The following is a 22,754-nucleotide window of genomic DNA, read 5'->3' on the forward strand; positions in this document are numbered from 1 at the left end:
ATGTCAATGTGGTAGCCACCAAAACTTCCAAGTAAGGTTTGGTGTTTACATCTTGTATCCCTCTTAATGGTTTTGGTCCTCCTTACCGGATGGGTGGGGTCCGCATTGGCTTGGCGTTATTAGCTCATTTTATCTCTAATCTATGATGGCGTGCATTTGGAGGGATTCACTCGAGAAATGAAGTTGCCGTGTTCTTAAATTCATATCTCACCATAATAAATTTAGGCCTGTTTAGACGCCTAAAGTGAGTTAATCTCATTTAAGTTAATCATAAATATGTATTAGACATGATTGTTAGTTACAAGATAATTTGTAATTCTTACCAAAAAAATAAATATGAATTGTAATACAGAATTGCAATAACTCATTTCAGACGTCTACGGAACAGGCCCTTAGAGAGCATGACTTGATTTTTGAATTTCTGAAATTCCTCTCTACAAGTTCTTTTGCTGCTGACACACCGGGTATTCACCATGATCATCTGATCTCACAACACATGAAGTTGATGGGGACAATGAAGCTCTCTCATCTCTCCTTTATTTATACTTGATGGGGACTTTCTCATCCTTCCTGCTTTACTTGACAATACAAACTTCAAATATATTCTCAGAGAGCTTTGCTAAGTTCACATGCATGTGCAATAAAGCTGTTGTACACGCCAAACAATCGCCGGCATGGCACATACGTGTGAGATCCAGTCCCTCAAGTTGCTCCGACCTTATACATACTTTCCAAAAATAAAATCTGGTCTAATCAGCATATAGGCTCCAATATTGGAAACAGTTGGATGCGTTAGAAAACTTCAACCAATTTTGTTAGAGCCATACATTTGTTTTGTGAACTATGGCCCACATGACCCGTGGATCAATATGATTCTCGGGCTAGGCATCAATATAGTGGTTCAGTTCTAATGGATGGATTGGATCTTGGACCTATCGTGTCATGTGGGCAAATGTGTGGTGTGCTGTATTGCACACGTGTGTGGGCTTAACAATGCTCATTCTCAGATATCCTTAATATTAGGAAGAAGATTGTAATCACATAACCCAAAATCATTTTTTAGATTTTGAGCTAAAATTTAATTCAGTGAACTTGAATGACTAATGGTTTCATCTGCATGACTGTGTATCTCCTTCCTGAGAAGGCTGTTTGTCATTGCATACGCCCAGGAGAGATTATTCTCAGATGTTAGCTTCACAACCAGAGCTGAAGAGCCAGAAGAACCATGCATTCAATGGGAATAATCTCAAATGTGCCAAAACTAGAAAAATGATCGGCCTGAATGCTAACCTTGCAAACCCCAAACTGACGAAAATCTTCCGAATCTATGCCAATTTGCTTACAGATTCAAGGTAAGTTCTAGAAAATTATATCCTGTCAAACAACACGGATCTGCACTTTCGAAATATTTGATATAATAAATGAAAATCAAATCATCCTTTCTATACCCAAACAACCTAATTTGGTGGGTGTTTGCTAAACTTGCCTCAGCTAGCTCTGTAAGTGGATGCAATCTGATTGAAATGGGACTGGATATGCAATATATAGGACACCAAGTTTCATAGCGGAGATCCTTAAATTTGTGTTGAAGAAACTCTTATTGCACAAAACCCAGGTCTTCTGGAACTCCATTAGTATATCATGTTGTACAAAAGGAAAAAATAAAATAAAATCAGGAGAAAAAATATATATTTATTCATGTTCCTATTCACTTTGGGGTCACCAGGCTCATATAAACAATGGGTGGGCCCTAGTGGTATAGCTACCACTGTAAGCTTACGGCTGTACTGGGAAGATGTGGGGCCCATGTGATATATGCAGGCCTTCCAATCTGTCCATCAGATGCCTGAGATCATTTTAGTCCCATGTATCAGAATGCAGCCTGATCCAACACTCAGGTGGGCCACAACACAGGGAACACGATGGCAGGGAATGTCCATCCATGATTTGCACCTGGGATAATTGGGGTTGCGAAACAGCCTGATTTTGGGCCTGACCCTTCATCCAGGCCAGATGAAGGGTATGAATGACCTGGATTGCAGATAAACTACACAGTGGGTCCTCAATTCAAATCAACAGAGGTGTCTGCTCTCAACTTTTTCCCTGTGATGTGGCCCACCTGAGTTTTGGATCAGTTTGAATTTTATGCATTGGGGGTAACTTGAGATAAAGCATCTGGTGGACAGGTTGAATGTTGCGAATACATCACGTGGGCCCCACTTCTGTCTGGAACCACTGGAGCACACCTTGTAAACAATTTATGATTTACTAAAGAACTGTCAAATTCTCAACTCAGCTTACATGAATTGGGAATATCCTAATAAGGCGTGAAATATGACTTCTTCTTCTTTCTTATGGGTGCTTTGGGTGTTAATAAAATGGCTTTAACTCATTTGCTTCTGCTCCCTTTCCTGCTTTAACTTCCTCTACTTTTGGTAACAAAGCATGGTCTCCACTGTAAAGTTTTCTCAGCCTCTTTCTGTATGTTTCTGTTCATTGTTCTGCTTCTTTCGTGCCATGTTTTAGCATATATGCTAATTTCTCTTAAGAAGTTCAGTTCAGGATGATTACGAAGTTTTGGTATGGAAGCATGTTCTCACTGTAATGTTTTCTCAGCCTCTTTCTGTACGTTTCCGTCCATTGTTCTGCTTCTTCCATGTCATGGTTTAGCATATACAGTCATTTCAGAGGATGAGAAATGCCTTCAAGGGAACCTTGGGCAAGCTTACTCACATAATGTTGGTCCGACTTTGTACATGTCTTCACAAAATTAAAATCTGGTCCAATCAGCATGTGGGTCCCCAATATTGGAAACAGGTGTATGGGTTAGAAAACTTCAGCCAAGTTTTTTCAGTGCCATCGATTTGTTTTGCAAACCATTGCCCACCTGTGAATCAACCTGGTTGTTGGGCTAGGGCATCAATATTGTGGTGTCATCATGATGGATGGATTGGATCTCTGACCTATCGTACCATGCTTGCATGTGCCTGTAGATTAGATCTAAATTGATCGAAATCAGAACTTCCATCCTCATCATCATAATTAAAGCCTTGTCCTGGTAGTACCAATGCTGTTCCATCCTTGCATCTCTTGAAACATGAGCACCGATCATCTTCTTAGCCCCTCTGAGGACTGGCATACAGTCCATTGTCTGCATTGATCTTTTTTGCAGTTTTACGTATTGTAAGACGCACTTTGAGCATCTGTGGTGGGACTAGTTTGTTTTTATCTTCGTGCTAACATGTTGTTAATCTATTATCTGTTGTTCATAGGTGAAAATCCAAACTTGGGTGGGTGACAATGAAGGTGAAGAATTTGTCGGTGTTGGTGCACGGTTTGGCACTCTAATGGCGTCAAAGGAGAAACATGCCAACAGAACTCGGCTTACCCTGTCAGACCCGCCTGATGGTTGCAGCACACCCAAGAATAAGGTTTCCTCATATTCTCTATAAGATGTTCTAGACAGGATGTGTTATGTGATGCTTGATCGAGAGAAACAAATATCTTTTTTGTTCAACCCTACTACAATGGTACGTGTAGGACTTGCCTTTTGGCAACCTAAGCCATTAATCTTGGGCTGTCAATGGGCTGGGCTAGTCCGTTAGGCTTTTGGGTGTGTCCCACTTTGGATCGAGCTTGGGCTGGAATACTGGGCTCAAGGGATGGGCCCTGGCGTATAATTTAAGCCTGTTTCATAAACAGTCTGGGATCGGGTTTCACATCAACCCATTTACGCAGTTCGGTCCATCGAGGATTTTCAAGGGCATTTTTGTCTTATATCATGCATGATGGGTGACACTTAATGAACGGCATGGATCTTGCACAAAATTGGGTGGCCAGGCTGGGGCTTGGGCTGGACTCCAGCTCAAGCCCAGGTTTTTACATTATGAGCTGGGATTGGATAAACCTTGGCCCAGTCCAAGCACGGTACGTTGATAACCCTACATTGATCTGGTGGCCCCTGCCATGAGATCGGCCATGGTGGAGGTCGTAGTCGTTCATCAGTTGGAATGCAAAATTTCGCCAATGTTCCACATTCAATGGGGATAAAAAATTGACAATTGGGATCATCTGATGAGGGGAAATTTGGTGGGTTATTGCCAAGGTATTCAAAATCGGTTACGTAACGGCCATAACCGTTACGTGTTACGGGGTTGAAATGGCCGTAACGGTCGTTATAGAAAAAACAGGTCGTAGCAGCCCCATAACGGTCCTGTAGCAGTTTTTTCAAAAAATAAAAAACGGCCGTTACGGCCTGTATTGTAAGGGTAATGGTGGTGGCCATTATGGCCACTGTTACCGTTTAGGAACACCTTGGTTATTGCTCATTCATCATGGGGTGAGCCATATGAACAATTTGAATCACCAGATTGTGGACGCATGGCATTGTACATTTTCTTTTGGTCTGTAAGTTATTATTATTATTTTTCATATTGTGGTTCATAACCTACGTATCTAACTTCTTTGACAGCTTACTGGAGATGTTGTTTTGGTGCACCGGGGTACCTGCAAATTTACGATGAAAGCACATGTGGCACAAGCCGCTGGTGCTGTAGCTCTCCTTGTTGTTAATAACCAAAAAGGTATGCACTTCCTATTTCAGTTCATAGCTTGATCTTGAAGTGCAAATCACTCGGTTAAATGCAATTGATGTGTATTTTTGGTTGATCAAGCGTTCAAATTAACAACATATTAGTAAAGTACAAGGTCAACAATAGGCATGAGTTGTAGAAGATGGATGTGGTAATCCTAGAGAAGTGACGATAACACATTAGTTATAGAGGTGTAATGCAAGATTGAATGTTAGCTACTCAAAAACTGGTATCTTTGTGAGAAAAAAATTCACAAGCGCACCCGAGTGACAGTATTGAGTTTTGTCAATCACTTTGGATGTTCTTGATTCCTTTCCAGTTTGACCATATACTTGGCAATTTCCCTTTTCATTGTTTGAGATTTTGAATGTGATTTAAATTATTTAATCTAGGGGTGTGCTCTAGTGGTACATGGTGGATGTGGGGCCCAGGTGATGTGATGCAGGATTAGAATTCAACCTGTCCTATTGTATGCTTTGGCACAATGTAACCCCAAGACCATAAACTCAGGCTGATAATGCAAGATGAATGTTAGCTAGTCAAAAAAACAGTATCTTCATGAGAAAATATTCGTACGCGCACCCGAGTGGTAGTATTGGGCTTTTTCAATCACTTTGGATGTTCTTGATTCCTTCCCAGTTTGACCATATACTAGGTGATTTCCCATCTCTCTCTCTCTCTCTCTCTCTCTCTCTCTCTCTCTCTTCTTTGTTTTGAGATTTTGAATGTGATTTAAATTATTTAATCTAGGGGTGTGCTCCAGTGGTACATGGCGGATGTGGGGCCGATGTGATGCAGGAATAAAATTCAACCTGTCTATTGTATGCTTCAGCGCAATGTAATCCCAAGACCATAAACTCAGGCTGATAATGGATGGGAATCAGGTGGGCAACACCACAGGGAACAAGTTGGGAGGAATGTCTACCCTTGATTTGAGTGGAGGATCCACTGTGTTGCATATATGAAATCCTGACCGTTCAGTCCCTGCATGTGCTCTGGATGAATGGTCTGGTTGTTTCAAAATTCAAGTGGGCCTCTGCATCTCACATTGTTCCCTGTGTTTTGGTCCACTTGGGTGTTGGATCAGGCTGATTTTTGGCACTTGGAGGCAATATATATATTGAATCTGATGGACAGGTTAGATGGCCTTTGTACATCACGGCAATGCATTTGCCCGGTACCATGTGAGCTTGCCCCTTTAATCCATACTACCATAAAATGTACCAGTTTAAGAATCCTTTATGCGGATTCCATCATGTATTTTAATTTTCCAATTGCCCTTGAATGTTTAAATGCAACAAGTTTCATCTTCCGAGGTGGGAAGAGGTGTGCAAACTGATTTCCGAATGTGGAGCAGGGATAGGGGTGTTGGAATCTATGAATGAGGCTTTGTTAGGAAAATGGCATTGGCATTTTGTTCAGAAGAGGGTAGGTTATGGAGAGAGATCATAGCCTCTAAATATGAAGTGCATTGGGGTGCTTGGGGATGGGAGACAGAAAACATCAATTTCGAGCTTTGGGGATTTGGAAGGCAGTTGTATCCATCGGAAACTCATTCAGGGAAAGCTTGGCTTTCTCTCTTGGAGACAGAACTCGGATTCGATTTTGGGAGGATCCATGGTGCGGGGACAAGCCCATGGAAGTCGAATTCTCCTCCTTGGCAGATATGGTGCCATCTAAAAACATGCTTGTAGCCAATTGTTTCTCATCTATTGAAGGCCATGGTGTTTGGTGCCCTCCTTGCTGAAGGAATCTTTCAGATGAGGAGGTGTCAGATTATGCAAGATTATTAGGGCGACTGCAATAATTTCATCCTTCTTCGGCGCCTAAGGAGACTTCGATTTGGGCTGCCTCTCCTTTGAGGAAGTTCTCAGTTAAGTCCTTATACTAGCTGATCCGAAAACCATTTTCTTCTTCAAGTCAGGAATTCTTTAACGGGTTTTGGTTCTATAGAACTCCAACCAAGGTAGCAACATTTACATGGTCAGGAGGAAGAAAGTTTTAACCTTAGATAATCTCGAGAAACGATGTATGATTCTTCCCAACATTTGTCTCATGTATATGAACGGTGCAGAATCAGTAACCAACTATTCATTCATTGCCCCTTTTGCAAGGCATGTGTGGTCCACAGTGTTGACAATATTTGAAGCATATTGGGTTATACTTTCGAAGATCTTCTATGGGCGTGGCATAAAGGAATTTGAGCTAAGGAAGAGTCAATTGTTTGGCATGTGATGCTACTAGCAGTTCTATGGAACATACGTGGTGAATGGAATAGGAGGTGTTTTCAGGACGAGATCCTTGGGATGAGGTCGTTTGGAAGTCTAAGCAGGTTGTGCTTGAAGGGTGTCCAGGGTAAAGGATGTGGAAGATTGTACAATTTTATCGTAGCTTGTATTCTTTTTCACTTCAACCTTTTCATCTTAGGGCCTGTCGGGTTGGGACCGTCGGGTGAGAGAGAGAGAGAGAGAGAGAGAGAGAGAGAGAGAGAGAGAGGCCTAGCGGTGGTAGGTGGTTGTCAGGCTTAGGAGATGAGGGAGGGAGGTTGGGTTGGGTTGGGTTTGGTGGGGCGGGTAGGTTAGATTAGATTTAGTTACACACACACACACACAATACCCGAACCCAAGTTGAGTTGGGTTTCGGATTGAGTTGAGTCCGTACTGAGTTGGATTTCGGGTCGAGTCGAATTACTAGGTGACCTGGACTTGACTCGGTTTGAGTTTGGATTGGGCGAAGTCTACACGGTTCGGGTCTGAATGAGTTGGACGAGTCGAGTCTGCCGAATCGACTCATCCTGTGGCCAACTCTATTTGTAGATGTGTGTGTGCATGCGCACGTGCAATTGGAATCCTGTGGAATACGATGTGTTTGTTCCTCATAGTATAAGTAGTGTAAGTCATTTGGGGCTAGAACAATAGTCTTTTTTCCCTAAACTCTCCTTCCTTCTTATTCCTTCTCACTGTTTCTCCCTTACGCTTCTTCTTTCTCCCTTTCTACTATCTCATTTTATATACTTTTTATTCGATTAATTTTAAAAAATATGTTAGTTCTTTAATTTATTTTTGATAAGCTCAATCTCCCACATCCCTTGCACGTGCCCGGTTTACTAGTACCAGAAGAAATACCTGTTAGATTCGATGGTGTATTTGGAAGAGTTTATGATTGCTTACAGTTTGTACATCAGGGCCATGATTCATTAAATCCAAACTGTTGATTCATTGGGTCTCACTGTGGATGGCCTGTACTCAGAAAATATTTTATTTGGAAAAAAGTTCTAACTTTAAATTGTTGGACACAAGACAATGTTTAAGAATGACATTAAAAGAACCGTTCACATTATCTTTCCGAAAAAAAAAAAAAACAGTTCACATTCAACTGTGAAAAGGCCAAAGGTTTGGTGCCGAAGATCTTCTAATTCAGGAGATATGTAGCATGCATGGGTGTCCACAATGGGACCCGCGAAGTATCAAAAGTTTGGGTCACTGAAGCATCACCTACTTGTACAAGATGAAAATACAAGCCTATTATAGACGTGCCTGGGTTGAGCATTGAGCATTGTATAATATCTCTTTGAAAAATCATCGAAAAGCACACCCACTGTCAGGTAAACCAGGAAACAGATTTTCTTCTTCAAAATCACGGTTAAAAGACTTGATGACTTGGACTGACTTGTTTGGTTTGAGTCGTGGCTGAGTTGGCCCAACTCACCCGAGTTGGGTGACCTTAGTGGGTGACTTGTATTATCAAACTGGATCAGGTCCTACTGAGTCTGAGTTGACTTGGATGAGTCACATCAGATGTGTCCAAGTCTTCAAACCATGTGTAAAATTCATCTCTTCACGGTTACTGCTATTGACTGTAAGAGTCCAAAAGAGACTTGTCAACCCGTTTCTATCTCATCCTTATCTATGTGGAAATACCATTCTCATTAGAATCTTGCCCTCTTTTGTGTTTTTGGATTTTAGGTTGCTAATAATGTATTTCTATTTGTCTGCTGCAGAACTTTACAAGATGGTTTGCGACCACAATGAAACGAATCCTAACATAAACATACCTGCAGTTATGCTCGCAAAAAATGCTGGCGACAACTTGGAAAGCAGTATACGTAGTGGTGCCTCAGGTAAAGAGTCTCCTTTTCTGTCAAAGGCACTGGCTGAACGTCTGTATGATGTGAAGGTTGAAAGTCTGTATGGATGTGAAGGTATACTTTAAGCAACTTGTAGGGAGGAAAAGAGTTGTGTTGATGAGGAAACATATGCATGGTTCTGTACATGTTGGTTGGGCCTAACACCCACCTAGTTAAGGTGTAGGTTAGCAAACTCTTGCTGACATGCACCTCTTCCCAAAAAGAAGAAGAAGAAGAAGAAGAAAGGGGTTTGAAAGAAGGGAATCAGAACAATAACGATAATATTTAGAATAATTTGGAATGAGATTCAGTTAATAAAGTTTGATATTCATCATCATCATAATCATCTAAGCCTTATCCTAACTAATTGGGGCCAGCTACACAATCCTATTCTGCCAGTCCACTGTATCAAGGACCATGTCCTCAGTTCAACCATAGGTTGACATGTCTTCTACCTCCATCCCTTTGCTTTTCTAAAGCCTCCAACTTCAACCAACTCGCTCCTAACTGCTGTTGTTCTTGGTCTCTGTTTCATAGAACCATGTCCTCATCTTATTACTAATCAGTGCTACCCAAGTTTTACATTCATTTCTAATTCAGTCCTTCCACGTCTTCCCACTCATCCATCTCAACATCCTCATTGATTTTATTATTATTATTATTTTCTGAAGGATATCCTCGTTGCAGTTACACTCATCGTATGAACATATTGTTCCTTAACTGCCCAACATTCTGTCTCATAAAATATGGCTGGCCTTAAAACTTCCCCTTCAGTTTGAAAGGTATGTGACGACTACATAAAACTCTAGAGGCACATCTCCGCTTCATCCACCCAGCTCTAATGCTATGAGTAACATCCTTCTCAGTCTCACAACTCTTATGAATTATCCACACAAGATCTCAAATTAACAAAGGTTTCTGTTACCGTTTAAAAAAAGGAGGGATGAGAAGAAAGATGAACTCAATTGAGAATAGAAGAAAAACTGAATAAGAGGGAAGAAGAGAGAGAAGAAGGAAAAAGAGGGAGGATTTAAAGTAGGATGGAAATAAATAGTACTTATAGGATTGTAGGACTTGATGAGTAATGAAAAATAAGTGAATTAGAGGAAGATCTGTAGAAGAGAAGTTCTATGATATCATGGGGAAGATGGGATGCTCTGGCAACAAGTAAGTTTTGAATAATTTTCATCTTCTTAGGGCATGTTTGGATACATGGAATTCAAGAAAAGAAATGGAAAAAAAAAAATCATCCAATGATGGTTTCCATGAGTGCTAGAGAAGTGGAAATATCATATTCCTTTCACAACAGTCACCTATTTTCTTGTTCTAAGAGTTCGAATTACGAAAAAGTGTAATGATTCCTTGAATCCATTCTTTTTATTTGCTATACAAACAACACAAATTCTCACAACAAAGGAGAACCCTTTTCCTTTCCCATTGTTTGGCATGGAATCCCTAGTATCCAAACATAGCCTTAAATAAGATATGTAGAAAAAATGCCCTCAAGATTGCACTTGTACTAGATACAATGTAAATGTGAAGTAGGGAAGATTGGACACATATTCCATTGACGACTTCTTTATCTCTTATCACTCCCATGGTGTGATCTTGAACTGCTTACAGATTTCTCTAATCATAATTATTGTCATCATCATCGTCTTGGCCTTGTCCCAACTATTTGGGTTGCATTCTGAATATTCTCAAGACCACATCCTCAGTAACTGGACAAGCCTTCATATTGCTTCTGACCACCTCGATTCAAGTCCTTTTAGGCATTCGTCTTATCCTTTTTTTCAGGCTCTGTGAGATTTCTCTAATATTTCATATTTTATAAAGTTGCGGTGCAGTTATACTCTCCTGAACGTCCACTGGTGGATACGGCGGAAGTGTTTCTATGGCTAATGGCTGTTGGAACCATCCTATGTGCGTCGTATTGGTCTGCATGGAGTGCTAGAGAAGCGGAGATTGAGCATGACAAGCTATTAAAGGTTAGAGAAAAGAAAACGGAGTTATTGTGAGCTTTCCGAGGAATTCGAGGTTACATGTATGCCATATCTAATCTGTTCATCAGGTTGGCCCTCTAGTGTAGAGGCCCAGGTCCAAAATCAGGCCAGAATGCTTATCTGGTGGGCTGCACATATGTTGAATGAGGACTGCTGGTCATTCTTTTAACCATCCATTTCTTCTGTTCAGATGTGGTCCACCAGATGAGCAGGACAGCTTGATTTCTGGAACACTGCATGTGCATGGTGGGGTCCCCTGATTGCTGACTTGAATCTATGACATGAGAACTTTGATTAGTAAAACACCCAAGTACTGTTAGTGCTCTCTGAAGGTCATATATCAATTTCTGAGCCCTCTGATGTTGTGGATGTGTCTGTACCCTTCCAGGATGGTGTCTTTTTGTTGTTGTTGGGTCCCTCAAGGGTGGTGTCTGCTCCATCGGTCTATGAATTCTGCCAAAAAAAAATAAAAAATATAAAAAAAATTTGAAGCATGATCTTATGGATGAACTGATTTTCATGCCTTGTAGGATGCTCCTGACGATTTTATCAATGTGGAAGGCAGTGGTTCTAGTGGTGTGGTTGACATCAACACGACATCAGCTATCCTATTTGTTGTGATTGCATCGTGCTTCTTGGTCCTGCTTTACAAGCTGATGTCCTTCTGGTTTGTGGAACTTTTGGTGGTCCTATTTTGTATCGGAGGGGTGGAGGTATGTTTCGTTATCTTCTGTTTCATGCTCTTTTTCAACCCCTTTATGTGAGAAGTTATGCGACACTCAGATAATTTGGAATCAGTATCTGAACTATCGATATGGTACTGAAAGTAATACTACGCAGCTCCTATTATATGCTCCCCCCTTTTTTTTTCTTTTCTGGTTTGTGTATGGCATGTTCAATGCATGTGGGAGGGTCTGCATCTAGAGTTTCATGGAGAAGAAGTCGAGCGCAAGAGGTTTGCTCAAAGACATCCCGATGTATTACAGTGTGACATGTTGGGACTTCAGCCTTCGAATCTAGGTCGTCTTCAAATGATCCAAACTGTTTACATGACGAATCTCACCTTATATGATGGATAGACAAAAAAATAAAATTTTAAAAATGGATTATTTTAAACCCTTGGATTTCGGCTTTTTCACTTTGGAAATGTATGATCATCATAACCTTTGTAAATCAAAGGTTTGAATTCTTGAATTATTCAGTCTGGGAGTTTTCTTTCAGGCATCACACAAATTGTTTGGGTTATTGAAAGAACCCAATTCCAATTTCCAATGGCAAAAGCTCTGACATATCATGTTGTAATACGTTGGGATGTATTCGAGCAAACCCAAAATGTAAAGGCTTTTTTGTGGGTAAAACAGAAGCTGTTTACTAACTTTTGAGGGTGGAATCTGCGCCGTCCTACAGACACCAGCCGCATTTTCACGACACTGAGGTACCTTTAAAAGGTTTTTGATGTCCTAGGAATATTCGATGTTCACGTGCAATGCGCCTTCCAAAAACTTATTGCAGAGGCAAAAATGCCCAAATGCTCCTTGCATTATAAATAGTAGAGATATTACAATGGTGTCAATGCCTGTGCTACAATGCTTACAAGAATAGGCATGCTATGATGCTAAGAACTATGGTACTCAGATACTTTTGGATAGGTAGCATGTCTGTATCTTATTGTGTTGGCACTTCCAAATTCTTCCATAGAAGCTGTACCGACAGCAAATCCAGTAGTGTTCTATCTGTTAATGTTTCAGATGTAAATGCTGCAATCTTCTTTCAAGTCAACGTGTCCAACTTGGCTGGTCTGTGAGCTGGCTGTAATCTTTTTATTTTTTTGGTAACCATGTTATTTCTCTTTAGGCTATGTTTGGAAACCATGGATTCCATGCCAAACAGCAGAAAAGGAAAGGGGTTTCTTTTGATGGGATGATTTGTGTTGTTTGCATAGATTAAAAAAAAAAGGCAGATTCTACCAAGCTATTGTTACATTTTTTTCATAATTTGTATTCTTGGCACAAGAAACTAGGTGAGATCTTTCAAAAAAAAAAAAAAAGGTAAAGAAAAAACTAGGTGAGTATTGTGAGAGGAATATGAGAATTTCCACTTGCCACCCAAACATAGAACTAAAAATTTGAATCCATGTTTTAATAGTTCTCATGTAAATCATTATTGGATAATCATTTTTTTCCCTTTCTTTTGCGAGTCCATGTATCCAAATGTGCCCTTGGAAAAATAATTTGATTCCATGGCAGTGTGTGAAGGATGATACTTAGGCATTGGGGAATTATTGAGAAATTACATAAGTGGATATGAGTAATTCAGATTAAACAGTCCAAATTATGGTTACCAGTTTAGATGTATCAGGAACCAAAAATTAACCTTATTTGGTTATCTAGCTATTGGATACTTATTGGACAGATGAAAATGAAAGCTGCTTCGCCTTGGTCTCTCTCTGTTTTTTTTTATTTTATTTTTAGTGTCCACAAATCAGAGGTTAGGATTGTTCTAGACTGTAACTTAATGTGGAGCACATGGAATCAGCATTCCTAACAATCTAATATGGCAAAAAGATGAGAAAATTGCTAGGAGTTTGAATATTTTGAACCTAATACCACAAGATCTGGTTACCAATGCAGGGGCATTTTCACACCGGGCTCGAGTGGGGTAGCCCGTGGGATGCGGGGAGACTCCGGGTGGGTGACCCATGTGATTTGGGGCCCACGGGGGAGGTCTCGTGTTTGAGACTCCTCACCGAGGGTGATTAATGTAGGGGCATTTTCACACCGGGCTTGAGTAAGGTCGCCTGTGGGATGCAGGGGCACACTCGGGGTGGACAAGGCCCACGGGGGAGATCTCGTGTTCGAGACTCGTCATCGGGGGTAATTAATACGCATTTCACACCGTGCTTGAGTGGGTTAGCTTGTGGGATGCGGGGGACACACTCGGGGTGGTAGCCCATGTGAGGCGGTACCCATGTGATTTGGGGCCCACGAAGGGGGTTCGGCCGAGGTCCTAACCCATGAGATGTGGTGCCTGGGCTACGAGATAAGTGGATTAATTCACCATGCTTTAACAGTTCGAGCTTTTAGAACAAGTGGTTAATTGTCCTGCATCAAATTGGTATCAGAGCGGGAGGTCTCGTGTTCGAGACTCCTCACCGGGGGTGATTAATGCAGCGACATTTTCACATTGGGCTCGAGTGGGGTAGCCCATGGGATGCGGGGACACACTCCGGGTGGGTAGGTCTCGTGTTCGAGACTCCTCACCGGGGGTGAAGTTCATCCCCAATTATAGCTAACGCCTAACAATAATATGTATTAGAGATACTGCTGTTAACTGAAATGAGGTGAACTCTTTTTTAGGTGTCTGCCAAACAGGGCCTAAGTTTGATTATTAATTTATTATGCATTTGTGTCAGTTATTACTTGCCATCAGATATTTGTAGAAGCTTAGATATAATAAAACTAAGCTTCTTTTCAGGGGAGCTTTTGAGTGGTACTGTTACCACTGTAGTGGGGCCCACCTGATGTATGGATGCTATCCAACCCGTCCACAAGATGCGTCACTGCATATTATCCCCATATGCCAAAACTCAGCCTCATCCAACGCTCAAGCGGGCCACGACACGGAAAAGTGGGAGAAGGGATGATCACCCTTAATTTACACAGGGGCTCACATGAATTCAAAACAGCTGGATTTTCATCCCGACTCTTCATCCAGACGAGATGAATGGTCTGCATGACCTGGATTTTATATACACAACAGGTTGGGCCCTCCATGCAAATCAAGGGTGGACATTTCCTCCCAATTTGTTCCCTATGTTTTGGACCACCTGATTCATGGATCAGCCTGATTTTTGGGCCCTGGGGGTAACATACGCTGACTGATACCATGGACAGGTGGGATTTTATGCATGCATCACGTGGGACCCACATCTGCCCAGTACCACTGGAGCGCCCCCCTCTTGTTTAACATAACATGCTATTCTTGCGATCTTCCGGTAATGTGACAACTTATTTATCTTTTAAAACTTACATTTGTAGTTTCTTTTTCCTGTAGGGCCTACAAACTTGCTTGGTGGCTTTGTTAGCGAGGTATGCCTTTTGTCGCCTATTTTCCAGAGTGCACACCTTCTTTGATTCTATTAAGATGACTGGAGTTGATAGAATTTCGAAAGTGAACTATGATTCTCCCTTTGGTAATCTGTGGGTGCATGTTATATGATTCTTGGTGGGGTTATCATGCTTTGTTTCTCTGTCTAAAGCATGATATCTATGTGTATGGTGGGAGTTGGATATATGATCTAATTCAAGTATCTTTTCAATCTTCCATAACATGATATATGTAGATCCCACCACAACTGTGCCAAACAGGAAGAGCACCCGGCAATTTGATGCGCATTGGCACGACACATTTTGTCATCCCAAATGCCTCAAATAACTTTTCATATGGTTGACCTTGAAAAAATTTCAAAAAAAAAAAAAAGAAAAAAAAGGAAAAAAAAAAGAAAAGAAAAGAAAAGAAAAAACCTGTGGAGATTTCTCGAGTCTCAACTGATCCGCTTGATTCACCTTTTTCAGATATTAAGGGCTTCTTTGGAAGCTCATTTAAAAGAAAGATTATATATATTGTTGGTTATTAGGATTATTTTTAATCCCTACCAAAAAAAAAAAAAAAACTCTAATACATAAGTATGATTAAGTAGAGTTGAACTCAGTTTTTAGTGGCCACCATTTAGGCCCAATGAAATTTTGAGAACAATCATCTCAAAGTCAACAACATGATCAAAGAAGCTCCATGATGATCTGGAAGATGAAAAACCCCACACCTTGACTTTCTGTAGAATTTCTAAAGGAAATTTGCAAACATACCTTAAAATGATAAAAATTCCTGGAAAAATATCCTTAAAACTCTAAATACGAGAATGTCAGGTTGGTATGGATCTTCACTGCGTCAGGGTTACTTGACCACACGGCTGCTGATGCCAGCAGGTTATTAGTACTCTTTATAGTGGTGCAATCACTCTATGTGATTGTAGGATGATATCATCTTTTTTTTCGGACACTAACTTGTGTTTGTTATAGACAATCTCCTTGGTGTTTGTTGTAGAGGGAGGGAGGGAGGGAGGGAGAATGTGAAACGAGAAATTCCAAACCGGTAAAAAATAGCAGTTAACACCATCAATTGGTATTGTGTTACCCACCTATATTACCTGAGTTTGGGTACGGGGATCCCTTGTATCCCTATATGGGATCGATGTTGACACACTGCTCTTCTGAAGGATCTGATGATCATAGTGGCTCGCGAAGAATGGACTCTGCCACAAAAATCTCCAAGATAGGCAGATCATCCTCTCTCTCTCTCTCTCTCTCTCTCTCTCTCTCTCTCAGTTAAATTTGGGCCTTTGCTGCCTTTGCTGCATTCTTTTTCCAACTGTCTATTTGTGGGCCTTAAAATTGGATTTTCCCATTGGCGATTTTTGTGATAGGGTCCGTCTACATTCAGGCCATGCTTTTACAACCAGAAAATCCAATTGAAGGGTTAGGATTGTTCATGAGGTATTTTGTTTGGGCATGGTCTGTCCATGAAATGTTTGAAAAACCCATAGACACTACATGAAGAAAGTTGAGTTGGGTTGACCCGAAGATAATAACTTGAGATTTTAAAATATAAATAAAAATATAAAATGATTGAGAAAAAGGAAAAATAGAAAAAAAGGTACCTATTTGGCCATTTCTTCCTTTTTTAGATAAGGGTTTATTCTTTTCCTAGAAGATCCTTATTTTTTGTTTAAAATTTATTTTTTTTAGAAAAAATAAAACACAGGCAAGGCTTGTTCAATTTTTGATGAGTTGAGTTAACCAAGTGTTGACTATATCTTGGCCGAATTGAATTATTTATTCTTTTGACCAAGATATGGTCATATTATGTTGGCCTTTCTTTACTTTTCTTCTCTCTCTCTCTTTCTCTTTCTTTGTCTTCTTCTTCTTCTTCCTCTTATTTTATTTACTTTTCAAGCCATAGTGCATGATGGACCCCTCAAATCAACCATCTTGATCACCAGAGCATGGACCCATTTGTATGGACACAGGGCCTGCCATTCATATTCTACACAGTGACCGTACTGATCTCCAATTGTAATTCTCCTTTGTCATTCAACATGCAAGTCACTATCCTAGTTTGCAAGAATATTTAGGAGGAAATACAGGGTTTTGACATCAATGCGTGTATAATTTTCTAAGGCGCAGGATGCTGTACATGTTGGACCTGTTGTACAATGATCTACATCAGTTATCTGATGGTTTTGGATTTGCTTGTACTGCAAAAATTTTAGACTGGAAGATCCTAACCTTTTGATCTTTGGTTTATTTCCCATCAAATGTGGACTATCGGTTTATCTTTTCATAACTCTCTATTTGTGGGCCATTGATTGAATTGTCGGGCCTCACATGCACGAAATCTTGTGCCCAAACGAAATATTTGTGCTAAGACTCATGACCCTCAAGTTCATTAACATTTAGATGGCTGTGACATTTCTGGAGGGAGGTTTTGAATATCGGTATCAGGGGCTGTATTGGCTGAGCCCAAAACCAGGGTCCATATAGGCAGAAATTCTTTTTGGGCTAAAAGATTTTGATTTTGATTTTTTTAATTTAAATTTTTAATTAATTAATTAATTATTTAGTTTTTGTTTAAATTATAGGAAAATAGGAAAAAATGTAAAAGACTGGAATCTTTCTTTAAAATTTGAAAACTTACGAGGAAAGTTGGAAAACTTTTAAGCACCAAATTTTATTATTATTATTTTTTTTTCAAATGTTTTTTGCATGTATTCATTTGTGTATCAAACCATATCTTTGATGATAATGTTTTCTATCGGCTTGATCAACCAAATAGGCCCTAATTGAACACAAATCAAGCATGATTTTTGATAGATTAGGGCCTATTATATTGAAATACAACAAAAAGAAGAAGAAAAGCGTAAAAAAGTGATATTTTTCCCATTCTTCTAAATTTTCTGAAATTGGTTAATTTCATTTTGATTCATCGAATGAAACTGATATCTTATGTGTCGATTGGCAAAATAAGCCTGGATCTAGAATAAATTGAGTTTTTTTCAAAGATTTTTCCATGGTTGAAATGAAGAAACAAGTGGAAAAATTGAAATGGGGCCTTCATTGCCATTCCGGCCACGTATCAGCATCGATACAGCCCGTATTGGCATGTATTGGCCTGTAAACAGACTAGTTCGCCTCTATATCATGTATTGGGGGTGGCTGATCCTCTGATATAGTTGGTATACAACCACTATGGCTGCATCATTACCAATTTCCAAACCATGTTCTGGAGGTGTTCAAGCACATTCTTGCTTGGTGATGTGCAATGCCGTCTTTGATGATTACTGCCTGTTTAGAAGATGATAAATTACATTTCTTCCCTTCTTGCTGTAATTTCAATCTAAAATACTCTTCGAAGGGCATATACTTTCTTATTATCTATGATGCCTGATTTTTAATCCAGTGTCTGTAAGCTGACATTCATGTTTATTAATTACTGATGCATAAATCTATACTGAACATTTGCTTGTTGAACTCCTTTATTTATTGAACAAACTGTTACCTGTAGGCTTCCATCATAAACCAAAATGTCGTTTCGCTTTGATGCATGATATGAAATTTTTTCTTGGTTTATTGAAGGCTAGGGATTGACTAAGCATATAAATCTCAGGTGGTTTAAAAATGCCAGAGAATCGTTTATTAAAGTACCCTTCTTTGGAGCTGTTTCTTACCTTACACTGGCTGTTTCTCCATTCTGCATTGCATTTGCTGTTGTTTGGGCAGTAAAAAGAAAAATCTCCTTTGCCTGGATAGGTCAGGATATCCTTGTAAGTATATCACATTTTAATCATTTTTATTCATTTATTCATGTTTTTCATTGAATTTAGTGTTCTCCACAGTCCAATAGATATACTGATCACTCCTTCCACCTAGTTAATTTCCTCCTCTTCCCATTTTGAAACATAAAGTCTCTTTATCTTTCAAAAAAAAAAAAAAAAAACAAAAAAAACCTTTCAACAAAGGTTGCCTGGATTGTGGGTAGGGCTGCAAATTGGGTTCGAGTCAACCCTAACCTGAGTTCAGGTTGGGTTGGTAAGGTCCTTGGTCAGGTTTGGGTTGGAAAATGCCAACCTGAAATGAAATCAGGTTGGGTTTGGGTTGAGCAGATTTGGGTCTGGTAGGGAATAATCACAAGTATTTGGATTAGGTCGGGTCGGGGTGGGTTGAGTATAGAGGAAATTCAGTTGGATCTGGTTGCAGGTTGGGTCCTCCTGAGTTCAGGTCGTTTGGGTTGACCGTCAACCCAACCCAACCTGCCCGGGTTGCACTAGTCGTGGGTCACTCCTGTATGTGGTACACGAACAGTAGGAAGTTCACTACATCTTCCAGTAAGTGGTACACTGGGGGTAGGACGGAGTGGGTAGCTCTAATACACACTCCAAAATAGTAACAATACATAATATATAATCTTAAGAACCACTTCCCTAGAATGTGAATCTGCAACCCCATTTGCCTAATTGTCTCATGATGTACATGAGTGAAGTAGATGGTGCGATTAGGTCACACACACACACACACACACGCCTGCCCGGACGTATGTGCAGGGTGCGTGGAAGAGGAAGTGGTTTGCAAGACGTGAGAGAGTGGGGAGGAGGATAAGTAGATTTAAAAAGCAAGTTTCTTTCATAGACTTGCTACCCTACATAGCCTCCTATTGTTGGGGGTATGCAAGGATTATAGCCGTTGGATCTGGGTCATGTTTGAATGATCTGAACTCACTGCAAATGATGGATAGTGCAAAAAGCTCCCTGATTAGAATATTTCAACCTTTGATGGATAGCGCAAAAATCTCTTTACCTTTGAATATGGACCATCTTCTTAGGTCTTATTCTGTGGGTGACTAACCATAGTTCAGGATCTTCCATCTTGAAGATTTCTAACGAATCATCATCAACAATATATAATATCATATGAATGGTTTGGATACTTGTATGTAACCTCAAATCTAATGGCTGTTTGGCACTACTTATCCTACTATAATGCATCTGGACATACTATAGCAATGAATTGTAGTAAAACACTCAATTTATGCATAAAGTTACTTAACTGCCCTTTCTTCAGTTTAAAATCCTTTCTCTGTCCTTTCATAAGGATTACTTTTAGGCCTTTAGCTATTAAAGAAAAATAACTTCGTACAATTTTTTTTCCCTGTCAGTCTGTTCTCCCACATATAGAGTAGAGATATATATCTTGTGTTAACAGAAAGAGGCGTGCTCCCATGGTACGGTGGTACTGGGAAGATGTAGGGCCCACGTGATGTGTTCACATCATCCAACCAGTCCATCAGATGCGTGACCCCAAAATACTCCCATGACCCAGAAATTGTGCTGATCCAAAACTCAGGTGGGCCACAACATAGGGAACAAGTTGGGAGGGGACGCCAACCCTTGATTTGCATGGGGATTCCACTGTATTGTGTATTATGGAATACAGCTTGTTAAGACGCCTTCATTTGGCCTGGATGAAGGGTCGGGTAAAAATTCAGGTGGTTTCTAACTAAGTTGGACCCCAGTGAAAATCAGGGGTGGGAGTCCCCTCCCACGTTGTTCCCTGTGCTGTGGCCCACCTGAGAGTTCTGTACTGAGCTGATTTTTTAGACCTGGGTGGATTATTGAGGTGACACATATGATTGATGTGCTGGATGTGATCTAGTACCACTGTAAGCTTATGTTAGTGTTGCTACTACTGGAGCACACTTCTAAGAGAAATTATATTATTTTGTATCCAATCTGCTATGATTCTGTAAAAATATGCGGCAATGAGCCTAACCACCATTGCAGGGTTGCCACAAAAGGCAAAAGTTGTGGAATCTATGGATCCTCATTTTGTTATTTTAATCTTGCACCATATTCTTACTGCAATCAGAATTTCAAAGTGCAGCTAATCATTTAGGATATGTATCTTGATTCATTCCCTTGATCTTAAGCCAAAGGGCTGAGAAAGATTTTTGGCTTAGATCAAGGGAATATATTGGGAGCCTCCTAACTTAACTTTTTTTTTTTTTTTTTTTCCAATTTATTTCTATTTATAAAATCTTATCATGTATTAAATTTATGTGACCATTGGGGAAATCAAATTTCATATCCATATAAAAGTAACTTTTAGTTATCCTACTATCTTTCTAAGATTTTTATAGTTCCATGGACATTATGAATTTACGAAAAAAAAAAAGAAAAGAAAAGAAAAAAAAACATGAACATATTTATTTCCCAAGGTTTTGATTAGGGCTGCAACTTGGGTTTAGGTAGACCTGAACCCGACCGACCCAACCTGAGTTTGGTTCAGGTTGTCAGGTCATCGCTTTGTGTTAAGGTTGGAAAACTCCAACAATAACATCATCATCATCATCATCATCATCTTGATCCTTATCCCAATTAATTGGGGTCTAGCTACATGTTCTGCCATTCCATTCATCATCATTGTCGTCATTGTCGTTGTCATCATCATCATCTAAGCCTTATTCAAACTAATTGGTGTTGGCTACATGAATCCTTTCCACTTTATCAAGAGCCATAAACTTTGGTTAGACCATAGGTTGGTTGGAAAACTCCAACCCAATTTGTTATCAGTTTGGGTTGGGCTAAGCACATTCAGGTTGGGTTAGGGCTGACTATAGAGGAAATCAGGTCTGGTTTGGGTTGGACACCTTGGGCTGGAAATCAGGTTGGATTGTGTTGCGGGTTTGGTCATCTTGAGGTCGGGTCGTGCTTGGTTTGATCCTCAACCCAGCCCAAGCCACCCGATTTGTTTTCCCTAGGTCTGATATGATATTAAAAAATGATATTCTGAACGCTACTTACAACAGCATCCTAACTGCTTCAAGTTGAAGTAGGTGCTAAACTGTAGTGACTTTCTAACTTGGTGGCATGTTGTTTAGATATTATTTGTATCTTCTGATATATGTCTCTAACATTTTTTTTTTCCCTTTTGTGGAGAACTCATTTTGCAAGAAAAATTAGTGGAAAGGTACTAATTAATCTGTTTTTAAACAGGGTATCGCATTGATTATTACTGTCCTCCAGATTGTCCGGATACCTAATCTCAAGGTAATGTTCCACTTAGCTTTTATTATGAGAAATATTTGATGGCTCACATTGTTCATATTTTACTGAGTAGTTTATTGAGTTGTCATTGGTAAAATTACTTAGATATGCTTTTTTCATTTTTCTTCCTCTTGTTTTCTTTATATGTAATGGGTCCTACTGCACCAAATCATGCTGAATTTGTGCTCAATCAGGGCCTATTTGCTTGACTTTCATTGGGTCGAGCCGATAGAGAACATTGTTATTGAAGAGTTGTCTGAGACACCATTGAATACGTATTAAACACACACACACACACACACACACACACACACACACACACACACAAACAGAGAGGGAGGGTTTCTTGGGATTTTTGTGAGTCCATATCATTTGATATAGGTTTGATACGCGCCAAATTTTATCATTTTTGGGTCTAGCCATTACATCTGTCAATAATGTTGTGCAAAACCTTTGTTGTACATGTCGGCATGCCACATTGGTGGACCATGCAACAAGGTTGATTTGCAATCAAAACGGTAGATGTCACGTGGGTGGCCCTACCGTACAAGACTTTTCCTATCTAAGGCCCTATCTTTGCTAAGTAAATAAACTTTCTTTTCCTTTCTCTTGACCTTGATCTGCGTCCTTTTACGCCTCCTTTCAAGCTCTTGAATCCCAATCAACGTCCCATTCTTTAGCAGGACCATCCCTGATTTTCTTTGCACTTTAAATGAATACAATGAGGGGGGCTTGAACCTTTGATGTCAAATTACTCAGAAGTTATGAGACATGCCCTAGCCAACTGTGTCACGCATCATCATCATCGTCATCATCTAAGCCTTATTCTAAGTAATTGGGATCGGCTACATGATTCCTGTTCCACCATTTCACTTTAT

General features: G+C 40.0%; 1 protein-coding gene across 1 annotated transcript in view; it reads left to right on the plus strand.

The window, feature by feature from the left end:
- The window catches only part of LOC131224741 (signal peptide peptidase-like 4), a 32,978-nt gene that overhangs the window by 1,829 nt on the left and 8,395 nt on the right, over nt 1-22,754 (plus strand). Inside the window, exons 2-9 of the mRNA XM_058220062.1 lie at nt 3,273-3,431; nt 4,472-4,583; nt 8,593-8,712; nt 10,555-10,706; nt 11,252-11,434; nt 14,775-14,809; nt 18,444-18,600; nt 21,826-21,879. Of these exons, the coding sequence (XP_058076045.1) occupies nt 3,273-3,431; nt 4,472-4,583; nt 8,593-8,712; nt 10,555-10,706; nt 11,252-11,434; nt 14,775-14,809; nt 18,444-18,600; nt 21,826-21,879 (972 nt within the window). The remainder of the gene's footprint in view (nt 1-3,272; nt 3,432-4,471; nt 4,584-8,592; nt 8,713-10,554; nt 10,707-11,251; nt 11,435-14,774; nt 14,810-18,443; nt 18,601-21,825; nt 21,880-22,754) is intronic.

This window comes from Magnolia sinica, chromosome 14, assembly GCF_029962835.1.
Source record: "Magnolia sinica isolate HGM2019 chromosome 14, MsV1, whole genome shotgun sequence".
NCBI lineage: Eukaryota > Viridiplantae > Streptophyta > Magnoliopsida > Magnoliales > Magnoliaceae > Magnolia > Magnolia sinica.